At 41.2% G+C, this 24019-nt stretch overlaps 3 protein-coding genes across 6 annotated transcripts; 1 reads left to right on the plus strand and 2 right to left on the minus strand.

The window, feature by feature from the left end:
- Positions 1-435: 435 nt before the first annotated feature.
- Positions 436-22884, plus strand: clcnk (chloride voltage-gated channel K). Of its 4 annotated transcripts, XR_015863233.1 has the most exons (27): positions 436-526; positions 7882-7993; positions 9032-9191; positions 9283-9760; positions 10181-10307; positions 10398-10516; positions 10925-11056; positions 11209-11337; positions 11929-12068; positions 12153-12230; positions 12562-12637; positions 12833-12958; positions 13501-13585; positions 13754-13861; positions 14043-14127; positions 14370-14516; positions 15076-15145; positions 15984-16082; positions 16175-16406; positions 16891-17027; positions 17106-17179; positions 17589-17669; positions 17749-17835; positions 18879-19309; positions 19410-19581; positions 19819-19918; positions 22857-22884. XR_015863233.1 is itself a non-coding variant. In XM_088399391.1 (24 exons), the coding sequence occupies exons 4-24, from the start codon at positions 9670-9672 to the stop codon at positions 17944-17946; spliced, it is 2262 nt and encodes a 753-aa protein (XP_088255517.1). In that variant the 5' UTR covers positions 436-526; positions 7882-7993; positions 9032-9191; positions 9283-9669; the 3' UTR covers positions 17947-18059. The 4 variants fall into 4 exon arrangements, 3 of the variants coding, with proteins under 3 accessions (XP_088255517.1, XP_088255526.1, XP_088255534.1); XM_088399391.1 differs by lacking the exons at positions 18879-19309; positions 19410-19581; positions 19819-19918; positions 22857-22884 and adding an exon at positions 17908-18059; XM_088399400.1 differs by lacking the exons at positions 18879-19309; positions 19410-19581; positions 19819-19918; positions 22857-22884 and adding an exon at positions 17908-18059 and having other exon boundaries at positions 13760-13861; positions 16190-16406.
- hspb7 (heat shock protein family B (small) member 7) lies at positions 5418-8136 on the minus strand. Its single transcript, XM_088399432.1, has 3 exons — positions 7861-8136; positions 5827-5951; positions 5418-5684 (listed from the first exon to the last, which is right to left on the minus strand). Exons 1-3 carry the CDS (start codon positions 8018-8020, stop codon positions 5505-5507), a joined length of 465 nt encoding a protein of 154 aa, XP_088255558.1. The 5' UTR covers positions 8021-8136; the 3' UTR covers positions 5418-5504.
- On the minus strand, positions 18241-23970 carry fam131c (family with sequence similarity 131 member C). The gene is made up of 6 exons (XM_088399423.1): positions 23710-23970; positions 22698-22750; positions 21443-21527; positions 19753-19986; positions 19511-19600; positions 18241-19091 (listed from the first exon to the last, which is right to left on the minus strand). Exons 1-6 carry the CDS (start codon positions 23738-23740, stop codon positions 18823-18825), a joined length of 762 nt encoding a protein of 253 aa, XP_088255549.1. The 5' UTR covers positions 23741-23970; the 3' UTR covers positions 18241-18822.
- Between the last annotated feature and the right edge of the window lie 49 nt (positions 23971-24019).

Raw genomic sequence — 24019 nt, forward strand, 5'->3', positions numbered from 1 at the left:
GAGAAAATATTGAGTTCTGCTTAAAAAGATCAAGTTGATAAAGATGAGCAGCTCATAACAAATATTGAAAAAATGTTAAAAGTGTTAGCAATTAAACTAGCCTCAAGCTTTTAGTTAAAAAGGAAGCCACTCTGTGCTAAACAAAAACCAAATAAATAACAAATTAAAATTGAAAAAACATTTCATAGCGAAATAAAACAAAAACGAAAATGCTATTTTAAGAAAACAAAAACTAACTATAGCGTAGCAAATATGTCCTTCGTTTTCATCTTTGGCAATTAATTTTATACACGAACTTTTGAGGACAACTTTAAATGTATTTATTTTGAATCATTTGATTTGGTCGAACAGTTTTGTGGGTGTTGCAGTCCTCTTAATGTCTCGCACAGTAGTGACGTCATCAAACCGCAGCCAATTTAAAATGACGTATGATGACGACATTGCCAGGAGACGTGTTGGTGGATGTTTTCGGCTCGACTGGCTCACCTGCTTTTGTGATTTAGCTCATCTTGAAACGCCACGCGAGGTAACAAGTGCTTTCATAATTTTGCTTCATATATTAAAAAGTATATATTCAGTATTTAAAGCAAATAGTACACTGCACACCTGGGTTTAATATTTCTTAAAGGGTATTCAAGCCACAAAAATCGGCAACTTGGCAAACAAGACATCCTTAGCTTTATTGAATTTAATAAAGTAGGGTGCATGCATGCATCTATCTAACTTTACATGCAACTTCTCCAAGTGTGCATTGCACTTTTTGTAATTCAAAGTCTGTGGACTGTTAAAGTGTTCCTGTGTTATCAAAGTCATGTTTTTGTTGAATTGTTACTCGTTTTTAAATCTTACGTACAAATGAAAACCATAAACAAACAAAAAAAACATGTAAAACGACACTATAATTGTTTTTTTTATTTTTAAAAACAATTAAAAACTAACAAATCCAACATGAAAACTAATCAAAACTAACTCAATTTAAAAAAAAACTAAAAACGAACTATAATCAAAATTCCCAAACTGTGCATAAAAAAACAGGAGCGAAACAGAAATTTAAGTATCTATCTACTCAAGCTAGTATCGATCCAATAATGATACTGACTTGATATCAATATATCTATATTTGGATCTATCCACCCATTGCAACTATTTACTCTCAAATCACTTGGCCAACATCTCTCGTCGTGGATACTCACCACAGCGCCCCAATCAAACTTTTTCTCCCCCCCCCCCAAGCGCTCACCTTTTTATTTTTAAACATTAAAAGGGCCTTTACAGATGATTTGATCTTGAAATGGTAATCCTTACATTTTGACATGCAACTCCTCCAAGAGTGCATTAATTGCACAAATTATTCCATATATTAGTTTTTGAAAAGCACAAAAAGCTTAGCAAAAGCATTTGTGTTCAGGTCCTTCTTTGCAATATGAACATTTGACTCTTTTTCACAAGGTCGATGGGTGTTATCACGCTTGCCGTCACCTTCAAAATGACTGATTCAAGTACAAAGCTTTTAAATACATTCTTCAGATAAGAAAGAGGAATGTCAATGTTTAAGTATTGAATTCATCCATAAGAAAGGAGCCTGGGAACTGGGATTTGTCACAAAGTCTCCGGCAAGGCTTTGTCCTTGACTTGGCGCTCTCGCCCCCCCCCCCCCCCCCCCCCCCCCCCCTCCTGACCAATAGAAGGCCTCAAAATAGTCGCGGCTTTGTGTGGCAGCTCAAAACGAAGAAAGACATTTTCCATCCCTTCTCTCACAGTGGTGGATTTTTTTTTTTTTTTTTTTTTTCCAGTGCGAGCTGGAAAAAGAGGGGCAGAGGTTTGTACTTTTATGCAAATCCACACGCGAGCGTGTCCAAATCCAGCGCCGGCCGGCTGGCCGGCTGGCCGACAGAGTCGCGCTTGATGTCCCTGTCGTCGCCCGTAATGCGATTATCCCGCCTCGGCAGGGGCTGAATGTGCGCAACTTTGCATCTTGTCATTAAGGACTGTAAATAACAGCCAGCCATGCGAGAGAGGAGGGAGGGAGGGAGCCTCGCTGGCGTTTGGAGCCATGCTGAAAGTTTACCCCAGGTCACATTAGCATGTTTGGGCCATTGTGCCCAAAGCGTGGGGACTCTGCTTTTCTATCTTCTTGCGTCGTCTTTCACATCTTTTCTCCGTGTGTAGGCCAGATGAGAGAGAAGGATGGGAACCTTCAAATAAGAACTTCTTTTATGTCCTCCTTTGTCAAGAGAGAGAGAGAGAGGGAGAAAAAAAAAGCCATGCTGTGGAATTTACATCCTGGCTAACTTTAGCTTTGGGTTCCTGACCAGAAAACACATCCTCCAATTTCTGTCTATATTGGTCGTCCTGCGTCTCTCCTTATGGGGATTTTGCACATCATTCCCTTTCCAATTCTCAACTGTAAGAATTTACGCCTTGAACCAAGATGACACACTTTTCAAAAGCTTCCATTTAAAACAGGTTCCCTGACTTCAATTGTGTGTGTGTGAAAAAGCAATTATTTGTTTTCTTTAAATTTCCCCACAATCGAGCTGCTGACCGATTGCTAGATAAGGACTCTGAAACATGACATTCAGAGTTTTCAAGAAATAACTCTGATTTACTGACTTAGATGTGCGTGGGCTCCACATCCTTTGCACATGTCCAAATTGCCAAGAAGCAAAAACCGGTCGAACCAATTTGCTATTCTCGTCAAAAGACCGACTGCCAGTACTGCGTCATGATTATTTATTTTAGCCAGCAGGATGTCTATCCACAGTGGATGGATTTTCTTTCCTTACTTTTCACCCCCCTCCCCTTCCCTCTTCATTTCCTCCTGTCTGCATATGTTGTGGAGGCCATTAATCGTCCAACATGCACCCCGGCAGATAATTAGGGTCATTAAAGCAATTAGGGAGCACATGGAGGGCAGGTTTGAGTTAGACCCCGAGGCTCGCTTCAGCTCAGCTCTCCTCCATCGGGAGGGCTGAGGCGGTCCGCTCGCTAAAAAGAAGCAAAGAAGGCGCTTCCTGTCGGTGTCGCCGTTGCAGATCTCACCAGCTTTGTGACCAGCTTTGCCGCTTTCACATCCTCTGAAGACTATTTTAGAGCTTCAGCAAATGGGAGGGAAGCAGACGGTGGTTTTGCAGCGTTCAACACACACATACGTAGATCACCACGCCTGTCATGTCATGTGAGCCTTAGCCTAATATTATGCTCTCATTGTGTCTGCCGCCTTGGGAGTCCCTCGCAGATGCAAGCCATTCAACAAACCAAACAAGCTTCACATGTGCACGCAAACCACAGAAAGTTCCCCGCGCTTTTCCTCGCCGCACCGACGGAGGACAAAACGGTTGTCCGTTGCGCGGCCTTTTCGGGACTTTTCCCAGCATTCTTCTTGTTGTCTTTGGCGTACGTACGCAAAGAAAATAAGAAGGAAGGGCGGCGAGGAACAAGGAGCTGCTGTTACAGGTCGTCTTTGAAAGGATGTTCAAAACGAAAGCGGCGAAATGAGGTCACGTTCACGTTCAGATCCAAGATAAAGTGTCCAGCCAAACGCGGTCATCTTTATTGTCGGGAGAAAAAGGCCAGTCGATGTCAAACCGTAAATGTAAACTAAAGAAATGTGCTTTTTATTTCTTTTCTTTTTTTTAATGCTTCATGAGAATGTTGATGGCTTGTGCAATAGTGTCCATTGTTCATCATACTGAGAGCTGGTTTTCATTTTATGGTCACCATGTGGTAATTATTAACAATTACGGTAATTAACAGTAATCATTACTGTGAATCATTAAAAATCTGCCATTTTTTTCTTTGCAGATTGTTTTGTACTTTTTTATGCGTTCCAGGATAAGATAAACACAATGACTGAAATGTGGCTGTCCCCTAAAAAAATCGTCAAGGGAAAAAAGGTACTTTTTGTTGATTTTTCTGTCAGTTGCAAAGTTACAAGGACCTGAGGGGCCTAAAGATAACAACCGTAACGGCTCACCTGTTTTCTGAGCTGGGTCATGTGATGTTTGCAAGCTGAACTCTTTGAGTGTCATTTTCAGCTGACAGGAAATGGCAAAATGGCTGCCCCCTGAGATAGATAAGAACTGGTGGATTTTTGCTGCGTAATGCATAGGTTAAAAAAAAAAAAAAAAAAGTTAGACTTGACAACCAACATGTGGACAGGCCGCTTCAGAGACTGGTCGCCCCGCGACGATGCGGTGGGATAAACAGTATTCCAGCCACCAGCGGCTTTAAGCAATTACATGTATGCTTCTGACATTCCCTCAACATTTGAGAGTTGGACAACGCCTTGATTGCTCACATCTCTGGAACCTCATTTTATACACTTGTTCACTTATTTTCCCTTTATAGCTATGGCCTTTTTTTAAACTCACTTGTATTGCCATTTTTTCCTCATCATGAATTTTCCTGCATATTTACATACTCATGTTTTGTTTAAAATAGATCCATAATTAACACACTGGATATTATGCACTTATATTGTCGTATTAAATAAAACGTTTTTGACACTTGTTTAAAAAAAAAAAAAGTCATTTGAGGCGCTAGGCTGGAAAAAAAAAACACAAGCATACGGAGAGCATGAAGAACTTCACGCAGGAAGGCTGCAGCTGAGTTTCGAACTCTTGACATCCCAACTGTCTGTTGATGCAGACTAGCCAATGTTTTTTTTCTTTTTTATTATAGGATGACAAAACAAGAATCCCTGTAAGAAAAAGAGTAAAATTTACTCTTTGTATATAGCATTTTAACATTCAAAGTGTAAATCTTGTAGGCAAGTCCCAACTTCTTAACAAGGGGATCAGGGTTCAAAATAACTACTGCAGTACAGTTGAGGTATTTCGAAACATTGTTGTTGCTTCCCCCTGCTGGCCAAGTGATAGAATTCCAATTTTAGACACTACACAAGCGATTAGTATTGCTTTTTATTAGATCATTTTGCTTGATTGTATTGTATATAGATTGCGTTCAACAAAATGCAGTACTATACATTATAAATAGAAGTAATTGGAAAGTAGTGCTGCAATGTTACCATCTAACCACAAGGGGTCAGACTGGCTCCAAGCAGTCTTCCACACTTGTTTTCTTGGACGACGCTGGTGCAGGCGTACCCATATTTGGAAGTGGTTGCTTAGCGGCCTACCAGGAAGTGAGTGGCACGAATGCTTTGCTCACCCGTGACTAACGAGGTCAAGCACCATTATAAAAAAAAAAAAAAAAATACATTGTTAAATTAATCCAGCCAATGACTCAAACACGGTTATCCAGCATATAAAAAAAGTACTCTATTATTATCTTAATTGCTCAGTTTTTTTACATACTTCTTTTCATTTACAAATGATAATTTTTTTCTCTCTGGAATTATTTGAATATTTTTGATGAATAGGACATGTTGGATGGCTCTAAAGGACAAAAACACAAAAGCGTGAGCATTTTATTCACACGACTGCTACTATAATACATGAAAAGAAGTCATTTCAAGTGCATTTTGGAACGCGAATCCTTGTCTAAATCTTGATTTCCGTGCGGAAGGTCTGTGCGTGCTCATGTTTGGCCGGTTGCCGCCGCGCCCGGACCGTTAGCGTCCCCTCGGGGCCGAGTGATGATGTCACAGAGGTGGGGTCCACGTCCTCAGGTAGCTGACACTTGTGGGTGAAGGTGTTCATCACGGAACCATCCTGGGCCAACTGGGAAAGGAACAGTTGATAAAGTGACAAATATTCAATAGCTATTGTTTTTGTTAGTGGATGAAACTGCAATTGGACTGTGTGAAAAGTAAGATGGTAAACTTTGGTATTTCTGATGAAAGTGCAAGAAACCATTGCTTACTTTTTCTGCACGGACTTCAATTTGGTTGTTGGATGTGGTGACGATGACATCTTCAGGGGAGAAGTCTCGAACGTCCACTGTAAACTGGTAGGAATCTCCGAGCGCTTTGATCTTGCCGCTCCCGCCTACAAAAAAAGGATCATTTTTCTATTTTTTAAATCTTTGTCACGACATAATACAGACCAAACTAATTAAATGTTAATTGATTAATGTTTGTGCATTTTCCGCATTGTCAACTTAAATGAATTTCCTCTTTAAATATAGGGATGGAAATATTTTTTATGGATTGATTAATTGTCAAAATAATCGATTATTAATCGTCTTTGGATAGTTGAATTTTCACACATTTTTTGTCCTCTGGTCAGACCTACTGGCCATTATCATCATCATCATCATCTATTACAGCTATTTAGACACAGGCGAGATAGGAGGAGTGATTGTTTTCTCGATTTTCAACGCATCACCGCGGAAGGTGAGGGAACACTGTAAATGCACTTCTAAGATATTTTTTTTATTTTTGTAAAGAGTAGTTTCAGAGTCTGTATGATTTCTGTCCTTACAAAAAGCAATTGAATCTGTACTTCTATTTTTAATCAGTCTATTTTTGTTCTTACCGTCATAGTGTCACTACTTTTGCCGCTTCTGACTAGAATAATGTTTAAAAGACAACCCGATTTTAATCTGGTGAAAATATAATTACTGTAGATATTTAAAATGGTTCACTTTTTATATCGTAAGAAAATAGTTTCTCTTTCCTACTGACATTTCATCAGTGGATGGAAGTAAATGTTATGACGCATAGATGAGTCAAGATGTCAACAATGATAGAAGTGTGGACAGTGTCAGCTGTCTGCATGTCTTGGTGCATGCGCCATTGTGACCTCACGACATAGCTATACCACGCACACACGCACACGCACGTGTATTTGTGTGCACCCCAGTAACCGAGCAACCGCTTGCTGATGCCTCTTATTCAGATAGTCTGAAGTCACGCTGATGGCAGGCAGTCCAGCATTCTCCAGTTAGTGTGTCTATTGTAGTGCACCCAAAACAAGTGGGACACGTCGTCCTGTGTGGAGTTCATGTCAAGGTCATACGTGCACATATTAGTGGTTTGATGGAAGGTATTTATTTTTGGTATATCCAAACATTTGGATAGATTTTTCAATTTTAGGATCGAGACAAAAATCAAAGTGTGAAACCAAGCCGAAACTCGCAAAGGCTACAGAAATAGATTTCACCGTCATTGATTGGTAACACCTTGAGAGTGGGGAAAAATAGAATCAGCACCAGTGGGCCTTTTTTTTTTTTTTCATCTGGAAAGTGCATTTCCACATACTGATGGGGTTGGAGTCACAACCAATCCAGTTATGGAAGTTGCAGATTTGTTCCCATTCGATTGCGTGTCTACCATATATCATCCGTCCTTGTTATCTTCAGCGCCAACTAGTTCATTTGTGTGACAAATCCTTCAAATTGATCTATGGAATTCACACGTCACGGAAAAAACACCACCAGGAACAAAACCAACCATTGCATCCTAGTTTTAAGCTCGTTGCCAAGGACAACATCCTGGTATTCTATGTTTATCTGTACTTTCGATCGCTGACTGATGAAGTTTCTGGAGATCGCAAGCACGCTATTGAGAAACGGCCAACGTCTCTCAAGTGCGTCATGGCTTGCGCCTGGAAAACCTGACCAAGGAGGCGTCTGTGAAGAATCCTAACCAGATGCCTTCGCTACCTCCTCTCGCTCCTTCCTATGCAAAGGAGCTGCAGGTCTATTCTGGGCCCTAAGTAACTTGAAGGAAACTTAATATAACCATCGAGGAGTTTTTGAACAAACCTTCTCAAAAAGAGGGACCCCAATTTGCCAAACCAGAGACACAGTCCCCAATGTCCAAGATCTCGAACCTTTAAAAACTCCAAGTGGATGGATAATAGAAGAAGCGTGGCCATGGAAGGAATAAAAGTTGTTACACATTGCTTCGTTCATCCGGCCTATTGTCTCCATCTGACATTGCCTTTCACTTACTGGAAAATTTGTCTCCCCCAGGCCTCATGAAGGAGCCAAAGTCCTCCGAAAACATCCCGTGACTCTTCTCCACGTACGGCTTACTGGAGGAGGAGGAGGACGACGACGTCTGATGAAAACTCCGCTCCGATCGGTAGGCAGAAGAGTTGCTCGCACTCATGGATGGCTGAGCTAGCTCTTTCCTTTTTTCCACACTTTCCAGCTAGTAAATATCACAAGACTTTCTTTCTTGGTTCTTTATCTCCTTATCATCAATTGCAATTTTGTTTTTCGAGCATGCGCTTATATTGGCACTTTTTTTGAAGAGCCACTCCCCCTCTTATGTCCCATATAAGCATCAAGTGCCCTTGTGGGGGCAGGAGGTGTGCACGTGTGTGATAATGCTCTATTTTTATCACCGAGCGAGAGACGGGAGGGCTCTGTGCTCGGAAAAGTTCATGGAGACCGCCTGTAACAGTTGCCATTCCTGCCTTGTCAAGCCTGAAATAGATTGTGTGTGCATACTGTGCTGCATCACCCAACTGCTCATGAGTTCGGGAAACGTTTTTTTTTTTAAAACAATGATTGACACATGCATGACGGACAAACAAAGCTGTGAGCAGCATGGAAAAAATCTTATCTCTGAGGTGAAGTTGCAAGCCAAACAAAGACGGAAAGAATGCGCTGGAAAACAAAGCTCTCCGGGAGACGGACGGGGACTTAGCGCTATCTCCAGCACGTGACATCTGCACGATGGCATCTCAAACATTCCCATTTAATTCATGGCTTTGGTATATGTCGTTAGGAGGTGTTTGCGTCGTCGGTACATCACAAGCTTGAGCATGTTCACATGCTGGGAATGTTCATTGTGGGCAGCTCAGATGCAAAGCAGATGCAAACGACAATTCATACAGCAATGTATTCATTTGGTGACTGACAGGATGGTTAGAAAATGCCTTGTAGTTTTTTAGTGTTTTTCATGACTGTCATTACTGTCAACAGTCAAGTCAGCATTAAAAAAATGGCAATTTTGTCTTTCTTTCCCTCACTCTTTCCTTCTCTTTTTCTCTGGCTTTCTCCCTCGTCCATACAACATAATACTATTATCTTTTTTGGATCCATTTTTCATAGTTAATGTCATTACACCTAAAGTTGTGACCAATGACTCTATATGGTCCACTTGTGAAAACAGAGAAGCAAATCATCGGGAAGGCAAGATATGAAAAGGCAACTACGGAAATAACTCCAATCATCTGATGGAAAGCAAGTTCAAATGGACAACAGATCTGTCACAGCCGCTAGAAGGGAAAGTGGCTCGACGGGATGCGTTCATTGAAAAAAATGAAAAATAAGTAAGCCAGCCTGTCTCAGCAGTGACATTAAATCTGCGTCATGCGTTTGTTTGTGTACATTCCCAACAGACCATGTGTCTCTCTCTTTCAGCTGCTGTGCATTACATAAGGCAAACAGCCCATCACCGTAGATGGAAGATCTTCTCATGTTACAAAAAAAACTTTTAGTGGATGAGAAGCAATACAAGATGATTGTAACTAGTTTCAAAACAGGACAAAAGTAGCCGGATTCAGCTAGATTTTTGATGCTTTCAAATGCTTCCGGTTAGATTTAAAAGTTAAGCCCCTGCCTGTTACCATGTCAGTCTAATCTGCCCAGGGCCTTCAAAATCAGTCATCCTGGGTCATCCAACTCAAATCATATTAATGATTACATTGTTCGTCTAATCACACAGATTTTCTATTAGTTGCTGGGGGCCAGAATTTTTTTCCTGTCCTCCGACTGGTTGGTCAGAGCAAGCTAAGGACCAAGTGCCAAATGCAACTACTGCTACTGGGTTTAATTATTGTTAATGAAAAATCAACTCCAATTTCCCCTTTGGTGGAGTGTTTCCATGGAAACAAGTTTTGTAAGTTTCTACCTGTGTGTGCGTGTGTGTGTGCAACTGATGCTTGCAGATCTCAAATCTCTGAAATAGCACAAGTGCTAATTGGAAGTGTGAAGGGGAGGTGGAAATGTGCAAAATCAAACACTAACTACTGCATTCTTTCCTCAAGGTATGCGCGTGGGTGTATGTGTGTGTGTGTGTGTGTGTGTCATGGGAGACATGAAAGACATTGTTTACACTCTCCCTTTAAAGGGAGCCTGACTTTGAGACAGGTCATGTAAGGTCAAATGAAGGGCGTTTCATAATCAACACACTTGCCATTTACACTTCTACACAATTGAATTTTAGTGCAGTGTTTTTATAGACAATATAAAATATTTTTTTCCTTTTTTTCCCCTAATTTACATTTAAAAGTGTGACTTTGATTGTGTTTTGTTTTAGTAAATGATTGTCCGGTCAGGTCATATGAATGGCCGCTAGCAATCTTTGCAGCTCTCTCAAGTGCGACTGCCTCAATTGTCTTAATGTCCACGCTCGTACCTGCACACATATCCACAGCGTCTTTCAGGTAAGTCCTTCCAGTTTGGGGTTTAGCTTGCCTAACCAAGAGGCGACATCCATTTTACTTACAAGAATTAACCCAAACCTTTCAAGGCAGCATGAGATACATGGATGAGACTCGTCAGAGTGCAAGCCACAGCCGCATGCAGGAGAGAAGAACCCTGCTCCGCGTTCATCCAGGGAAACCACACAGACGCTTCCGTGGGTTTGTCAAAGGTTTGACCTTCCACTCTGATCGGCGCAGATGCCATCCAAACATCACCTTAGTGCAGTTGACATTTACAGTATTAAGATAATTGAGGTCAAGCTTCTTCTTTCACTGCAGGATCTAGCATCCATCCATTTTCTTCATTTAGGTTTCTGCTCAGATGAGATGAAGAAAATGGATGGATGGCAAAAAAAGATGCTGCGGTTTCGGGCATGTGCAAAATACACACAGCATGTCTTTTTCTAAAAGAAAATAACCAAACTGCGGTCAACTTGAATGTTAACCGCCGCACACTTATAGTGTGCTGAGTGAGGAGAGACAGAAAAGGAAACAAATAGCAAATCCACAATGCTTTAAAGATGGCACTTTATTTTGCAGATTTTAATGAATGCATGTTATTTATTTGAATTCCACAGGTTGTCTTTTGAAGCTAACATGTTGTCTGGAAAGAATGTGTGCGATGGAATGGTACATCTATGCTGCTCTTGGAATTCTAAGCGCCGTTCTCAGCTTTATTATGGACCTGAGTGTAAGCAAGCTCCTCACAGGTACAAAAAAACACATTATGATATTATCATTAACCGTATTAACCATCAATTCAAGTTTTATTCAATTTATTTTTTTATAAATCCTACTAAATAATTTCTGGAGGTCATCAATTTCAATAGGATGCAGTATATGATCTCGTGTTTACTTGTAGCTCACCAGTGGCTTTACAGCCAGCTGGAGGGCAACAATCTGCTGCAGTTCTTTTGCTGGACTCTCTACCCAGCATGCCTATGTGCCATCTCAGCTTCACTCTGCCACAACATCTGCCCCTTCTCTACAGGTTTGTCTGCCACTGCACAGGTCAATTCCAATAATCATACAATTGATTGTGATGTACGCTATATAATCAAGTGGTAAAATCAAGATGAAAAGGCAGAATTGACATTAAGCTAAAAAAAAAAAGACATGTTTATGTAAACAACTCACACGCATGTGAATAAAGTTAAACAATCAATCAAATTTCCATTAATTAAACTGGCATAATGAAACATGATCTGTTTATATAATTATAATCAGTTCTATAAAAGGTTTTCATGATCATATTTAACAGTTATGCAATGGAGTTTGTTGTTTATTACAAAAAGCTAATGATAGTTTAACAAATTACTCCATTTTTTTTAAATGGCTTATTTTTTATTTGGACAAAGAATGGCAGCGCAAACCACTCATTCTTTTCCCAATATAAATATACAGTCACGGTTATAAATTTAATACTATATTAAAGTCCTCAAAATCATCTTTATGGAATCCCAGAGAAATGCATATAATGCTGGTTATTAATACACAGCAAGCGTACGATGCAAGTCTGCCCCCTAGTGGATGGGTGGATCTTAGTTAGCCCTACTTTGAGACTTTATTGGTGTTCCATCAGGTTCTGGGATACCAGAAGTGAGGACCATGCTGACCGGCATCCAACTACCACATTACTTATCGCTCACCAACATGATGGCCAAGTTCCTGGGTCTCATTTGTACACTGGCAGCAGGGAGCACAATCTTCCTAGGAAAAGTGGTGAGAGGCTTCTTACCTCCTCCACATGTGGCTGCAAAATCATTTTTGTTATGTAGTCAAGGTTTTTTTCTTTCCTATTATCAGGGTCCATTTGTGCATCTTTGCACCATGATGGCGAGCTACCTGAGCAAGCTTTGCTCGCTGCTGCAAACCACAAAGAAGGTGAATGGACATGTTTTATTGTTTCAATATAAATATAATTGTACTTGGGGATATGAGTGATACTACTTAAGAGGGTGAACTCAATTCATTTAAAAACAAAATGTGGCATATATTGAACAGTCCAACAAAAAGGCTTCAATTTGTTTAACGTAGCTCTCAGTTGAAACATTAAACAAAGAATTACTCATTATGTATTTACACAAGTTGACAACACAGACTTAAGAATGTCCTAGCGCAACACTGTTGACTTGCTAATGGTTAGCATGCCGCTCACATAATTCTGGTAAATGGAATTTTAAATAAATCAGTGTGTGTGTTTTGTGTTCTCTAGAAGAAAGCAGACGGAGACATGCTAATTGTCGCCGCCGCAGTCGGTGTCGCTAGCTGCTTTGGAGCACCTATAAGTGGTATGAAAAAAATCCTCAATTATTTCTAAGTTGTGATTCCATTTTTGTCCTCCATCTTTTTCATTTTTTTATTGTTATTGTGCAAAGCAAAGCCAGGCAGATTTATTGAACTCATTAAGACAACACCTAAAAGAATTTACAAACAGAACAGTTCATGACATTGAGTGTTTGTTTTCTCCTTTTCTATTCCCGTAGGTGTGCTCTTCAGCATGGAGGTGATGTCCTCTCACTTTGCCATGCGCAATTACTTCCCATCTTTCTTCTCAGTGGTTTGCGGTGCTTTAACCTTCCGCTTGTTATCAGTGTTGAGTGGAGATGAAGGTAAAACGTGATCGACCCACAGTCATAAATCAATCAAATGTTCTTTTTTAATCCAATGAATAATAAGGACAGATCCTTCTAAAATTTTGATTCATTAGTTTTACCTTTGGTGTTGGCCATTCGGTCCAAGCAATCTGTTGATCTTTTTTCTTCCAAGAGATTTTCTCAAGGCGCTTTTCACAGCTAGGAACAACAAGACTCCCACTGAGTCTTATCGCTCGAACATCGGCAACAGATCCTTTTTAATGCTCTTCCAGCTTGGAGGGCACAAATCGATACGTCGAGGTTCCAAAGGCTTCCGGAAAGCTATTTATAGAGACGATGGAGTGACATAGAAATCCTGCCTGATGTCGGATATTTTAACACAGCATGTCGAACCCTGCCGGTTTTCAAATCGTTATCTGTGTGCAAACAGATACGCACCTTAGAATTGTTTTCATGAGCCTAATCATTATTTTGGATTGAATCGTTCGCCGATGGCTGATATGTAAAAACTAAAAGTAACATCAATGAGGCAAGATTTGATTTGTTGTGTCCTCCAGAGACTCTTCAGGTGTTGTTTCAAACCAATTTCCCGACGGCTTTCCCCTTCCTGCCGTCGGAGATTGTGCTTTTTGCTCTGCTGGGGTGAGCTCTGACTCTTCACATCCAATTTACTTCCAATCCCTGTGAAGACGTCAAACTGATTCATATTCACATGAGGTCATGTGGAAACTCTGAGCTGTTGTGTTATTGTTCCAATTAGCCTCATCATGGCTGCTAATGACTTTGTGCGTGTGTGTGTATCTGTGCCAGAAACAGGCTGCTTTGTGGAGCTGTGAGCTGCTTGTACCTTTCCTTGCATCGCCTCATGCTGCAGCTCATTAGCACAAACGCCGGCCTCATCAATATGCTGAAAACAGAGTGAGCACACACACACACACACACACACAAAATGGTGGAGCCTTTACTTGAATATAATAATTGTAAGGCAAGGCTGCTTTATTTCTAAGGGGGAGTTCCTCGATCATACGCAAGATGGCTCAACGTACTCGAGCCGAGATAAATCAAATGAAAATGAAATGAATCATGGTTTTGTGTGCAGGAAAGCAGTGTACTCTGCTGTCGTCGCCTTCTTTTTGGCATCTCTCACCTTCCCGCTCTTCGTGGGTCAACACATGGCTTCCGAGGTGGGTCTTCATCCAAAAAAAAAATTTTGTGAATGTAGGGCTTTAGAGTTTAAGAGATTAAGCACAGCACAGATTGTGACAAACTAAATATTGAAACGCTCTTCCATTAGATGGCCATTTGTTAATACAATAAAACTTTATTTACACAGCGTATTTCACAACGGCTGCAACAAAGCACTTTGCACATATGTATAAATATTTGTTTTACTTTGCACTGCTTTATTGTTTTCTGTTGAATTCAGTCCACCATGAAGCAGCTGCTTAGCTCCTTGCTTGAAAAGGCAGCATGGACGTCTCAATCTCACAACGCCTCGTGGCATCTGGAGACGCATTGGGGCTGCTCTGAGCATTCCGTCTTCCTGTCCCTGACCGTCTTTCTGCTCATGAAGGTACAAATAAAGGACTGAATGTACCAGAGACAAAATGAGTGCTAATATGAGCGGCTGACATTTTCATAGGACAATGAGCTGCTTAAAGATGATTTAACCTTTGAGGCAGCAGCGTCTTCCTCTGAAAAGTTTTATCGTGACTGGCTTTTCCGTTTCCTTACAAAATGTGAGATTAATGAGAAACCAATCACAGTGGTCTTGGTCATGTTGTTACTGGGTAAAACAAACATTTGAAGGCAAAATAATATATTCAGCCCATTCGTGAAATTTCCGTGTTTGCAAACCTTTTACTGAAGGGTAAATTGGCAAGAACTCAACAGTCTTCATCTTAACACAATTTCTCTTATTATGTCATTCTCTCGAAAAATTTCTTCCTCCACTTCCTTATTTTATTTGTGTCCTTTCACTCATGACGAAACATATTTCCCCTCTCTTCAGTCTGTCTATAATAAGCCTTTGTACCTTTCAGCCGCCATTATTTGCGTTAAATTGATGCAGCAAACGGTGAATTGGATTAGCGAGGCTTGCGGTGAGTCATATTTATGTTGTTGATTCTCAGCTGTGGATGTTAGCGCTTGCCTGCACTCTGCCTCTCCCGGCCGGGTACTTCATGCCAGTCTTCATTTATGGTGAGTGAGGAAGTAACAATTGCTTTGGATGTGTCATCGCAATAGCCAAACAAGATGACTATAATTTGGCAATTGTGTGAAAAGATTTGGATTTCTACTGGATAGCCCTGATTGACCTACCCAACGGCACATTTTCGATTATATTTAAATGAAAAAAAATGTTATTGGAATTTTCATGGCATTTTTGGACCAGTACTTATCACCCTAGAACACTGGCGGAGCTAAGATTTGTTTTTTTCCTTGGGTGTGGAGCTTGGGGTGGCCAAGTACAGCCTCCTTTTTTAATTTTTTTAATGCTGATTAACATTCAATATATGCTCCTTGGTGACGGGGGGGGGGAAGTGTGGAGAAACATTTCTGGAATAATGGGAGAATGCCCAAACGTCAATGATCTTGTCTGGCGCCTGAGGGGGGCATAGTTCAGAAAGATGCAATTGCCCTGCAGCCCACCCTTTAGCACCGCCACTGCCTGCTATTGCTAAGTCGACATCCACCTTTGTAGGAAGTTAAAAGCAATCCATAAAATGTGTTTTTCAAAAGTAGCGTATATAAAATATATTTGTAAATGACAACACTTGTGCTAACGTAGATATACACATTAAAGTATAGTCATTTTCCATTGCACAAATTTAATTTACATCAGCAGTTTTTCTTTTCTTTTTGGGACACATTATTAGTGGAAAAACATAACTAAATGCATTTGAACTGGGATGTGTAGGCATTTTCAGTATATGGAATACTGGTTGTTGGATTAGGAATTGTCACATAAAAAAAAAAAAAAAGTGCTGTGATTTGTGGAGAAGGTTTGTTAGTTTATACAGATTTTGTGTTTTTCCAGGGGCAGCTCTGGGCCGTTTGTTTGCAGAAGGAATCATTTACGTTTCCTCACATCCACAGAAATTGTCTTCTATCAATCCTGGGGGATACGCACTTGTTGGTAAAAAAGCCACTTCAGTAAACACTTGTGGAATCGTATTGTGTTGAAGTGGAAGAACACATTTGACTCAAGGCGCCATTGTGCATAATTAGACCTATTGTGTGAAGGTGCAGCAGCCTTCTCCGGAGCTGTGACGCACACCTTATCACCGGCCCTCTTGGCCTTGGAATTAACCGGTCAACTCAGCCATGTTGTTCCCGCCCTCCTCGCCACCGTGCTGGCCAACGGCGTGGCTCGTGCGGGCGGCCGGCCATCTTTCTATGACGCTGTTTCCATCTGCAAGAAGCTGCCACACTTGCCCTCACTCGTCATGGCTCATCCCGGGTATGCCAACGTTCATGTGCTCATTTGCAATTGGTGCAATTTGCAAATGTAGACCACATTTGAAAAACGGTCCTGCCATATTAATATTAATATCCAAGACTTATTGGTCCCTGAGCAAGGAGATGTGAACACTCTTGAAAATCGTTTTTTCAGGAGCTTGTATATTCAAATGTCACCAAATGCTGTCGGGAATATTAGACAGATGGTCGATGATATCCGTTTTCTTCACATGTGGGGGGTGTGGCATGATTTAAAGTATATTTCCCTAAAAAAAAAAAAAACGCAAGAACTTGTTATCATTTTAATGCTGAGCATGATATCTACAGAAGAATCCAAACCTGAACGCCGTTGACAGGGAAGCAAATCAAATATATCCTTCTGTAGCAGCCTAAATCCCCACGGAATTGTGCTGACAAATTTGTGATAAGAGCATTTGCCACCGACTGGAAGTTACTTTGAGGATAACGCGTCTCTTCTTTGACAGGCTTCTCTCCACTCAGGTGGGACACCTTTTGGGAGCGTCAAAACCAGTGCAGCTGCAGAAAGCAGCTGGCCCGGAGGAGGTCCGCCAGGTTGTCAACAGCAGCAGCGAGACTCAAATCCCTGTGGTGGACTCGCATGGTAGGCTGATTGTAATTAATGATTAGAAAAGGAAAGTTTCTCGGTAATCTTTGTGATGTGCTCTTCTCTGCAATGAAGAGACACCGACGTTGCTGGGCTTTGTCATGCGATCGCAGCTGCTGATGTTCCTGCGTCGATGCGGGAATTCTCAGGTTAAACAACACACACACACACACACACACGAGAGCAGCATTAAAGCGAAAAGCTTGGATAGGTAATTCAATTTCAAAGCACAGGCACTCACAAAGGGCTTGCACGTGCTTGCTGAAAGATTCTCCCAAAAGATACAAACAGAGAAGCTGCTTAATAATGGGCGACTGAACGGTATTACCGTAACCCCCCCAGCAGAGTTGGCGAATCATAAAAAAAACTATAACAGACTAAGAAAGTACAATTAAACCCAAGTACACCTCAACCGATTAATCCAGTTAAATATCATCTCCAACTCATCTTGAATCTCGAAATAAGCCGCTTACAGAGGAGTGCCATTCTTTCTTTCTTCATCGACTTTTCTGGACACGCAAACGCAACAAATAAAAAAGTCTTGTTTTCTTTGTTCAGAGAGTTGATGGACATCTAGAGAAGGTATGCAACATTCGACCTTCTTCTGTTGTGTTGTGTCCTCAAAGCACCATTCAGGAGGTGAGTTTGGGGCGCATCAATTATTGGGCTGTCGATAGCATTGTGCCTGATATTGACTGAAGTGTGTTGTTTCCTTCAGGTTTTCAGCATCTTGAGCCTTGCTGGGGGTCAGACTGTGTTTGTCGCCGACAGAGGAAGGCTGCTCGGGCGGGTCACGTGGTCAGAGGTAAGTCGGATCGCGTGCTCAGGATCATTGTCCTCTTGCCGTTTTGAAGAAGACATGTGTTTTGTCCTCCAGATGAAAAGGATTTTAGAAGATTTAGCCAAAGAAATCTAAGGCGCCCAGAGGAGATACAGCCACGTTTGACCTTTTCATTAATTTGCAGTTAATTTGCATCTAATGAGAACCATTTGAATAAAGAGCCTGAGCACTAATTGGGTGACTTTAAATTAGCCAGTGTGAGTTTGTGGACGAGCTGTTTAAATTCTTGAACGGTGCTTGACTATCTCCATTGGCAATATATTTCAATCAATATTACATTTTCACAATTCCTCAAACGTCCTGTACCGGTTCTCGTTGGCTCTCGTTTTGAAGCAACAAATGGATCATAAACAAGAAAGGGGCAGCAAATCATATGGTTGGTTTTATCCCAAGATATTTACACAATACTGCACTTTCCATTGGCTGTAATTTCAACAGACAATAAAATATATCTAATGTACAATGAATAGAAAAGTCCAGTGTCGCGAAGCAACTATACATTCACAAATGTTGAACATGACGGAAATTCTTAGGAAGTTATTTTCAGTGACTGCTGGTGTTAAACTTTTGTTCAAATCCAGATACAGTACTGGGGTGCCTTGAGATACAAATTCAATTCATTCCCTTTTCAATTTTCTTTTCACTAAATTGTACGAGCTCCTACGAGTCTTTAAACATGGCATTCTGATGAATATGGTGTTAAGCAGCAAAATTCAGGGGGCGGCCATTTTGCTTTTTGCTAGCGACTAAAAATGACATCACAGTTGCCCGGTCTCAGGTCACAATCAATCCGTCATTCTCTTATGTTTCGTTTGATAGTTAAATTAATATTGACAACTTGCTAAACTGTTCAATTGAGTTCAATGGCACCATCGAGCACTTGTGTCTCCGATTCCTGCTCACAAGTCACTTGTACCTCAAGGCACCGCTGTGATTAGAATGTGAAGGTGTTTAATTATAAAACACATCATCCTCAGACAACGAGCTGCTGTCTATGTGTCGCACAGCAGCCTCGGCCGTGACTCCGCTGCATTTATCTTCGCCGGTCCAATTTCGGTCCTGCCGTTTAATGGAGGCCACGGGGGGTGGTTCCGGGGCTACCGGGCCGCCGAGCCGGCTGTCGCCATGCGTCTTGGTTTGGACGCTGTGCAGGTACTGGGGCGTGGCGATGCTCGCGTCATCCAACAGGAAGTGAGACAACAGGTGGCTCCTTGATGCCCCTAATGAACATGTCGAAAATTAACTCGATTTGTTCAAGACAACAGGGAAAAAAGAAAACGTAGTTTGCGCTTGCTGATCTCGTGCTCGGACTGCATCGAGTCCGTTATGCTTCCACCATGTCACGTCTGAATTCAAAACTTTTCACCATTTTGGATTATTCCTTTGTTGCCGTTCCATCATGACAGCTAATCAACATCCATGCACAAGAACTCAGATGGTGAGCATGAACGAGCAGTTTCTTCTCACATGGATGCCTAAATGGATTTTCCAGCGACACGTGGTAAAAATCTTTTGTGTGCTCATTGTTGCCTCTATAGAATGCAATAATTGCGGAGATTTTAAAAAGGGAGCGTCAAGAAACCTCTGGAGTGGAATTCGATCATCAATGTAGAGAAGAAGAAACGCCAACACAACCAACCTTGCAAGCTAGTCGAAGGTTGCTCAAAGCAGTCGTTCGAGGACCAAAAACTCATAGCGGCCTCAGCCAAGGCAAACTGCTCCGCTACTCCTGCACACAAACATGTTTTTTTGTTTTTTTTTCCCCCCCATGTGAGTCATTGTTCCCGAGAACTGTATTGATTGTGCTCGCCTGAGAACAAAAACGTTCCCGTGTTTTTTTTTCCCCCTCTTCTATTGAATTCCGTCTTCTGTCTGACTCACCGGCAGCAAAGCGAGCTTCCTTGATCTCATCCGTCATTTGAGAGTAAAATTGTTCATCTTCCTCAGGGCCCCAACTTCCGCCTCCTTGCGCCCAGCCTCTGCTCCAACCGCCGCCCGCCCGGACCTCGCCGCCGCCGCCTCCTCCCCAACCTTTCCACTCAATCAGGTGAGCCACTCGCCCTTGAGCCATAGCCGTGGGCTTGGTGATGTGCTCTTTTATGGTGGCCACCAGACCTAAATGGGGAGGGATACATCTTGATAGAGGGAATGAAATAAAGATGTGCAAGAAGAGCCAGGATGGGGATAATGTGGAAAGTCATTCAGGTGAGATAAGGTCATAAAATGAAGAACAACTCCATTAAAAAAGGAAAAATATTGATCTTTCATGAATTAATAGAAGTTGAAATTTATAATGAAATCTTGCCGTGACAGTCCCAGCGGCTTTGTTGGTTTAGCAAAATTAATGGCACGGCTGTCGTCATTTTCTCTGTTTGGCTGTTCGGAAATATTCATTGGTCCTATTTCTCCAGTACACTGACCCCCACGCAAACCGAGGTTATAGTCAAGTCCACCGTTATCGAGTTCAAAGCAAGTTTGAGTCACAACAAAAAAGGTCCGAAACCAAGTTAGGTCCGGGTCCCCGAGGTCCGAGTCCAATTCCAAGTCCAGATGAGATCAAGACTAAATCAAAGACAGAAAAATACTATTTTCGTGACCACAAAATTTGAAATATTTCCTGATGCGAAACACTCCTCTTTGATTTGCAATCAGACGGCTATTTTGATAATTGAAACAACTCTCTTTCCATTTTTTTTTTTATCATTAGTGGCCTTAATAAGCCGACATGAAGGGAAAAAGCCACTGCCAGGCAGGCAGGCAGGCTGCAAGCAAGCCTCCTCCACCGCCTGCTTCCACATTTGACATTAAGATGCACTCGGCATCCACCCGACCATTAGACAAGACCTGATTCGAACAAGTTTGAGTCGTTCTGGCAATTTTGCAACGTCAATATTGACGGAATGTCTGTCAATCTGTCACTGATGGCGCGCTCTTTCTGTCACACGGTTAGACTGCAGCGCATAATCAGCCATTCCACATACTAAATAAATAGATGCCAGTCGAGATTCCACCTTGAACATGGACTCAGATTTATTTATTTGATATTTATTCCTTGGAAAATTGGATTATTTTGGCAAATACAAGACTAGACACAAAAATGAGAACTCCAGATATTGACCAAACTTCTCAATATTACTCCCTTTCCACATTAAAACTTCAATGTGGGATTTTTGTTTTTAGAATTTTCTTTTTTTAATCATGTAATCAAAAATCCTGTTCTAGTTCTGTACATACTTTAATTAATCACACTAAGTAATTTCTAAAAAAAATAAAAAATCTCTATTTGGCTTTTAAATCTCTAACTCAGTTTAAAACCAATTTTTTCAATAATTAAAAAGTACATGATGAAAAGAGGGATGCAGCTGAGCTGAGACTAATAGGCATCATACTTGAATGTTTAATTGTCCACTTTTCTATGAAAAGTGGGCATGCATACAGTATAATACAGCACAGAAGAGACTAATAACATTACGAACCTTCCTTCCAATGTCACTAATATCGTTTCCCACACTGCATTCATGGTGAAGCTCATCTTGTTTTTGTGTCATCCCAAATGTGCACGCAATCTCACCTAACAAAGAGGACGTGGCAAGCTCGCCAATGTTGTAATGGTTGCTTTTCTCTGCTGCTCGGCCATTTGATGGAGCCTGCTCATCCTGCACACCAACATAATATTTTCATTACAGCATTTGAGGAAAAGAAAATGAAATATTTCAGTTGAGAAGCATGCATAGGGTTTGTCAATGAAAACAAAATAACATAATGATCATTGGAAATGTGGGATCACTTTCGGATAGAATTAGCTATTTAGCTAGCTCGCTGAAACTGTTTTTATAAATGTAACAGGGATAGTTGTTAAAAAGCACCTTTTGGTTTATCTTTGAACTTTTTGTCATTGTTGGTTATCAGCCATGATAATCCTAAATGTTATTATCAGCAATTGATAATAATCAGTAATGATGTGTTTTGTTTGGTATTTCATCTGAAAATCGAGCACATTACAACGCTCCTCTTGTATTCAAAATAATAATAGGACAGATTGATGGCGATGGTGAAAAAAAATGCGATCCAAGGGGGTTATGTCAAACGCATGAAATGTCCGCAGCAAAGTACCTATGGTCAATACTGACAATTTTTTTTTCTCTGGCCCCATTTTCATTCACTTTAACCTGTTTACAACATGCTGAGAATAAAATCGATGGGGAGTCGCTACCTGTTTTTCTTTCTCCCCTTCAATTCGTAGAGAATGACGAAAAGGGCAAAAGTATCTGGACACCTTTTTTTGAAGACTGGAATTATCTTTGGCATTTTCTCAAGTGTGACGCAAGAGCAGATTGAATCTGTTGACACTCACAATCTGTTGAGAATCACGCTTACCTCACACTTGTTATGAAATGAAAAGACTTATTGTTTGCAACTTTCAAACCTATATTTAGAAGGATAACGAGAGTGGATTAAAAGTCTACACACCCCTATTCAAATGCCAGGTTTCCATGCTATAAAAACAGAGACTAATATGATTGTTATGAAAAGAAAACAAATCTTTGCAGGTGGGGAAATATAGATAAACAACTGATATTATGTGCTTGCATAAGTGTGCACACCCGCTTAAATCTGAGGATGTAGCTGAGTTCAATCATTCAAATTCATGTTAAGGAGTGCCACAGATTAACATCAAGTAAAGTTCAGCTGTTCCAGTAGAACTTTTTCTAAACAGAAGTAAATTGAGCAGAAATAAGATTTTTTTCTGGCTTCAAGACAACATACACTATTAGTTTTCTGATACATAATAAAAAGACTGACCTCTGGGGTGCGGGTTGACTCACCTTGGTGGAGATTGGAGGATGACCCTCGTGTAGCACTGTCAGGGGATAGAGCTCTGTGGATGAAGCACACGCTAATTACACGTCTACTGTCTGAGTGCTCATGTGTGTTTCTAGACAGCGCTCAGGCCATTCCTAACTATTACTTCTTTATTTTTCCAGCCAAAGGTCAAGCAAAGCGATTTCCCAAACATCCCTTCGACTGAATCCTTTTACCAAGATAATTTTGTAAGCAAGGCTCATTGAATGACAAGAGGAAATGACAATTAACATCCTTGAAAAGGTCAGTGGACACACACTTGGGGTTTCCCCCTGAGAGGTGGCGTCAAGACAATTGGTTGTTGCTATGGAAACACTACAGCAACAGGAGGCGAGTGATACCCTTCCATTTACTTAAGTCACCAGAGCGGGGACAAACTCACACACACACACACAAGCACACACTCCTGATTTGCCATCCTCCTGCTCTGAATATTTTCAGAGTGCATTACAGATTCAGACAGAAAATATTGGACATGATTAGACTTTGATCTCATCTTTGATAAGAATGTCAACTCACTTCAGCAACTCATTCATTTTGAACTTTTGCAAATAGGAAGGCCCCGGGTGAGCATTTGCATGTAAACATCACCTCCTAGAATACAAATGACGAGAAGCATTTTCAATGGCTTAGTCCTATCAGGATTTAGGTCTGCTCCAAATAAGGCATGGCTGCTCCCAGACTCATGTGGTAATAGCTAGCTGATGAAGATAAGTTTTAATTTTTTTTGTAGATGAATTTGTGTTTCAGACGGATCATTTGTTGGATGGAATTAGGTCATGATTGTATTTTTATTTGTTTGGGGTATTTTTAGGGTCTGACGCTTCATGCCCTTGACATGTCAGTCACTCTCGCGAGCAGCAAAAGATCAGAGTAACTTTCAGACTTGCGGTCACAAACACACACACACATACACACACATCTCAACATTGACCTTTGTGACACACATTCACAAACGCACATCTCGAGACTGACCTTTGTGACTTTTACAGAGGCAGCAACCCATGATGTGTGTGGAAAGCCTGCGGGCGGTTATCTGGTGCTCATGGTGGCTAGAAGATGACGAGGGAGGGCAGCTGGCAAACAGGGAGGAAGGAAGAGACAGAAGGAGAACGAGAGAGCGCAGCGCGCGCGTGCATGAGAGAGAGAGCAGAAAATGGGGAGAAAGTATGAATGCATGTTTGCTGACGTCTCCAATGAACCCCCTCCCCTCTCTTTTTTTTCCTGCTCTCTCAAATGTGTGAGGGGAAAAATCCAGTCTGGGGATGATTAGAATGATCGTGGC

The sequence above is a fragment of the Syngnathus floridae genome, chromosome 2, assembly GCF_059516105.1.
Source record: "Syngnathus floridae isolate MCC-2025c chromosome 2, RoL_Sflo_1.0, whole genome shotgun sequence".
Lineage (NCBI taxonomy): Eukaryota > Metazoa > Chordata > Actinopteri > Syngnathiformes > Syngnathidae > Syngnathus > Syngnathus floridae.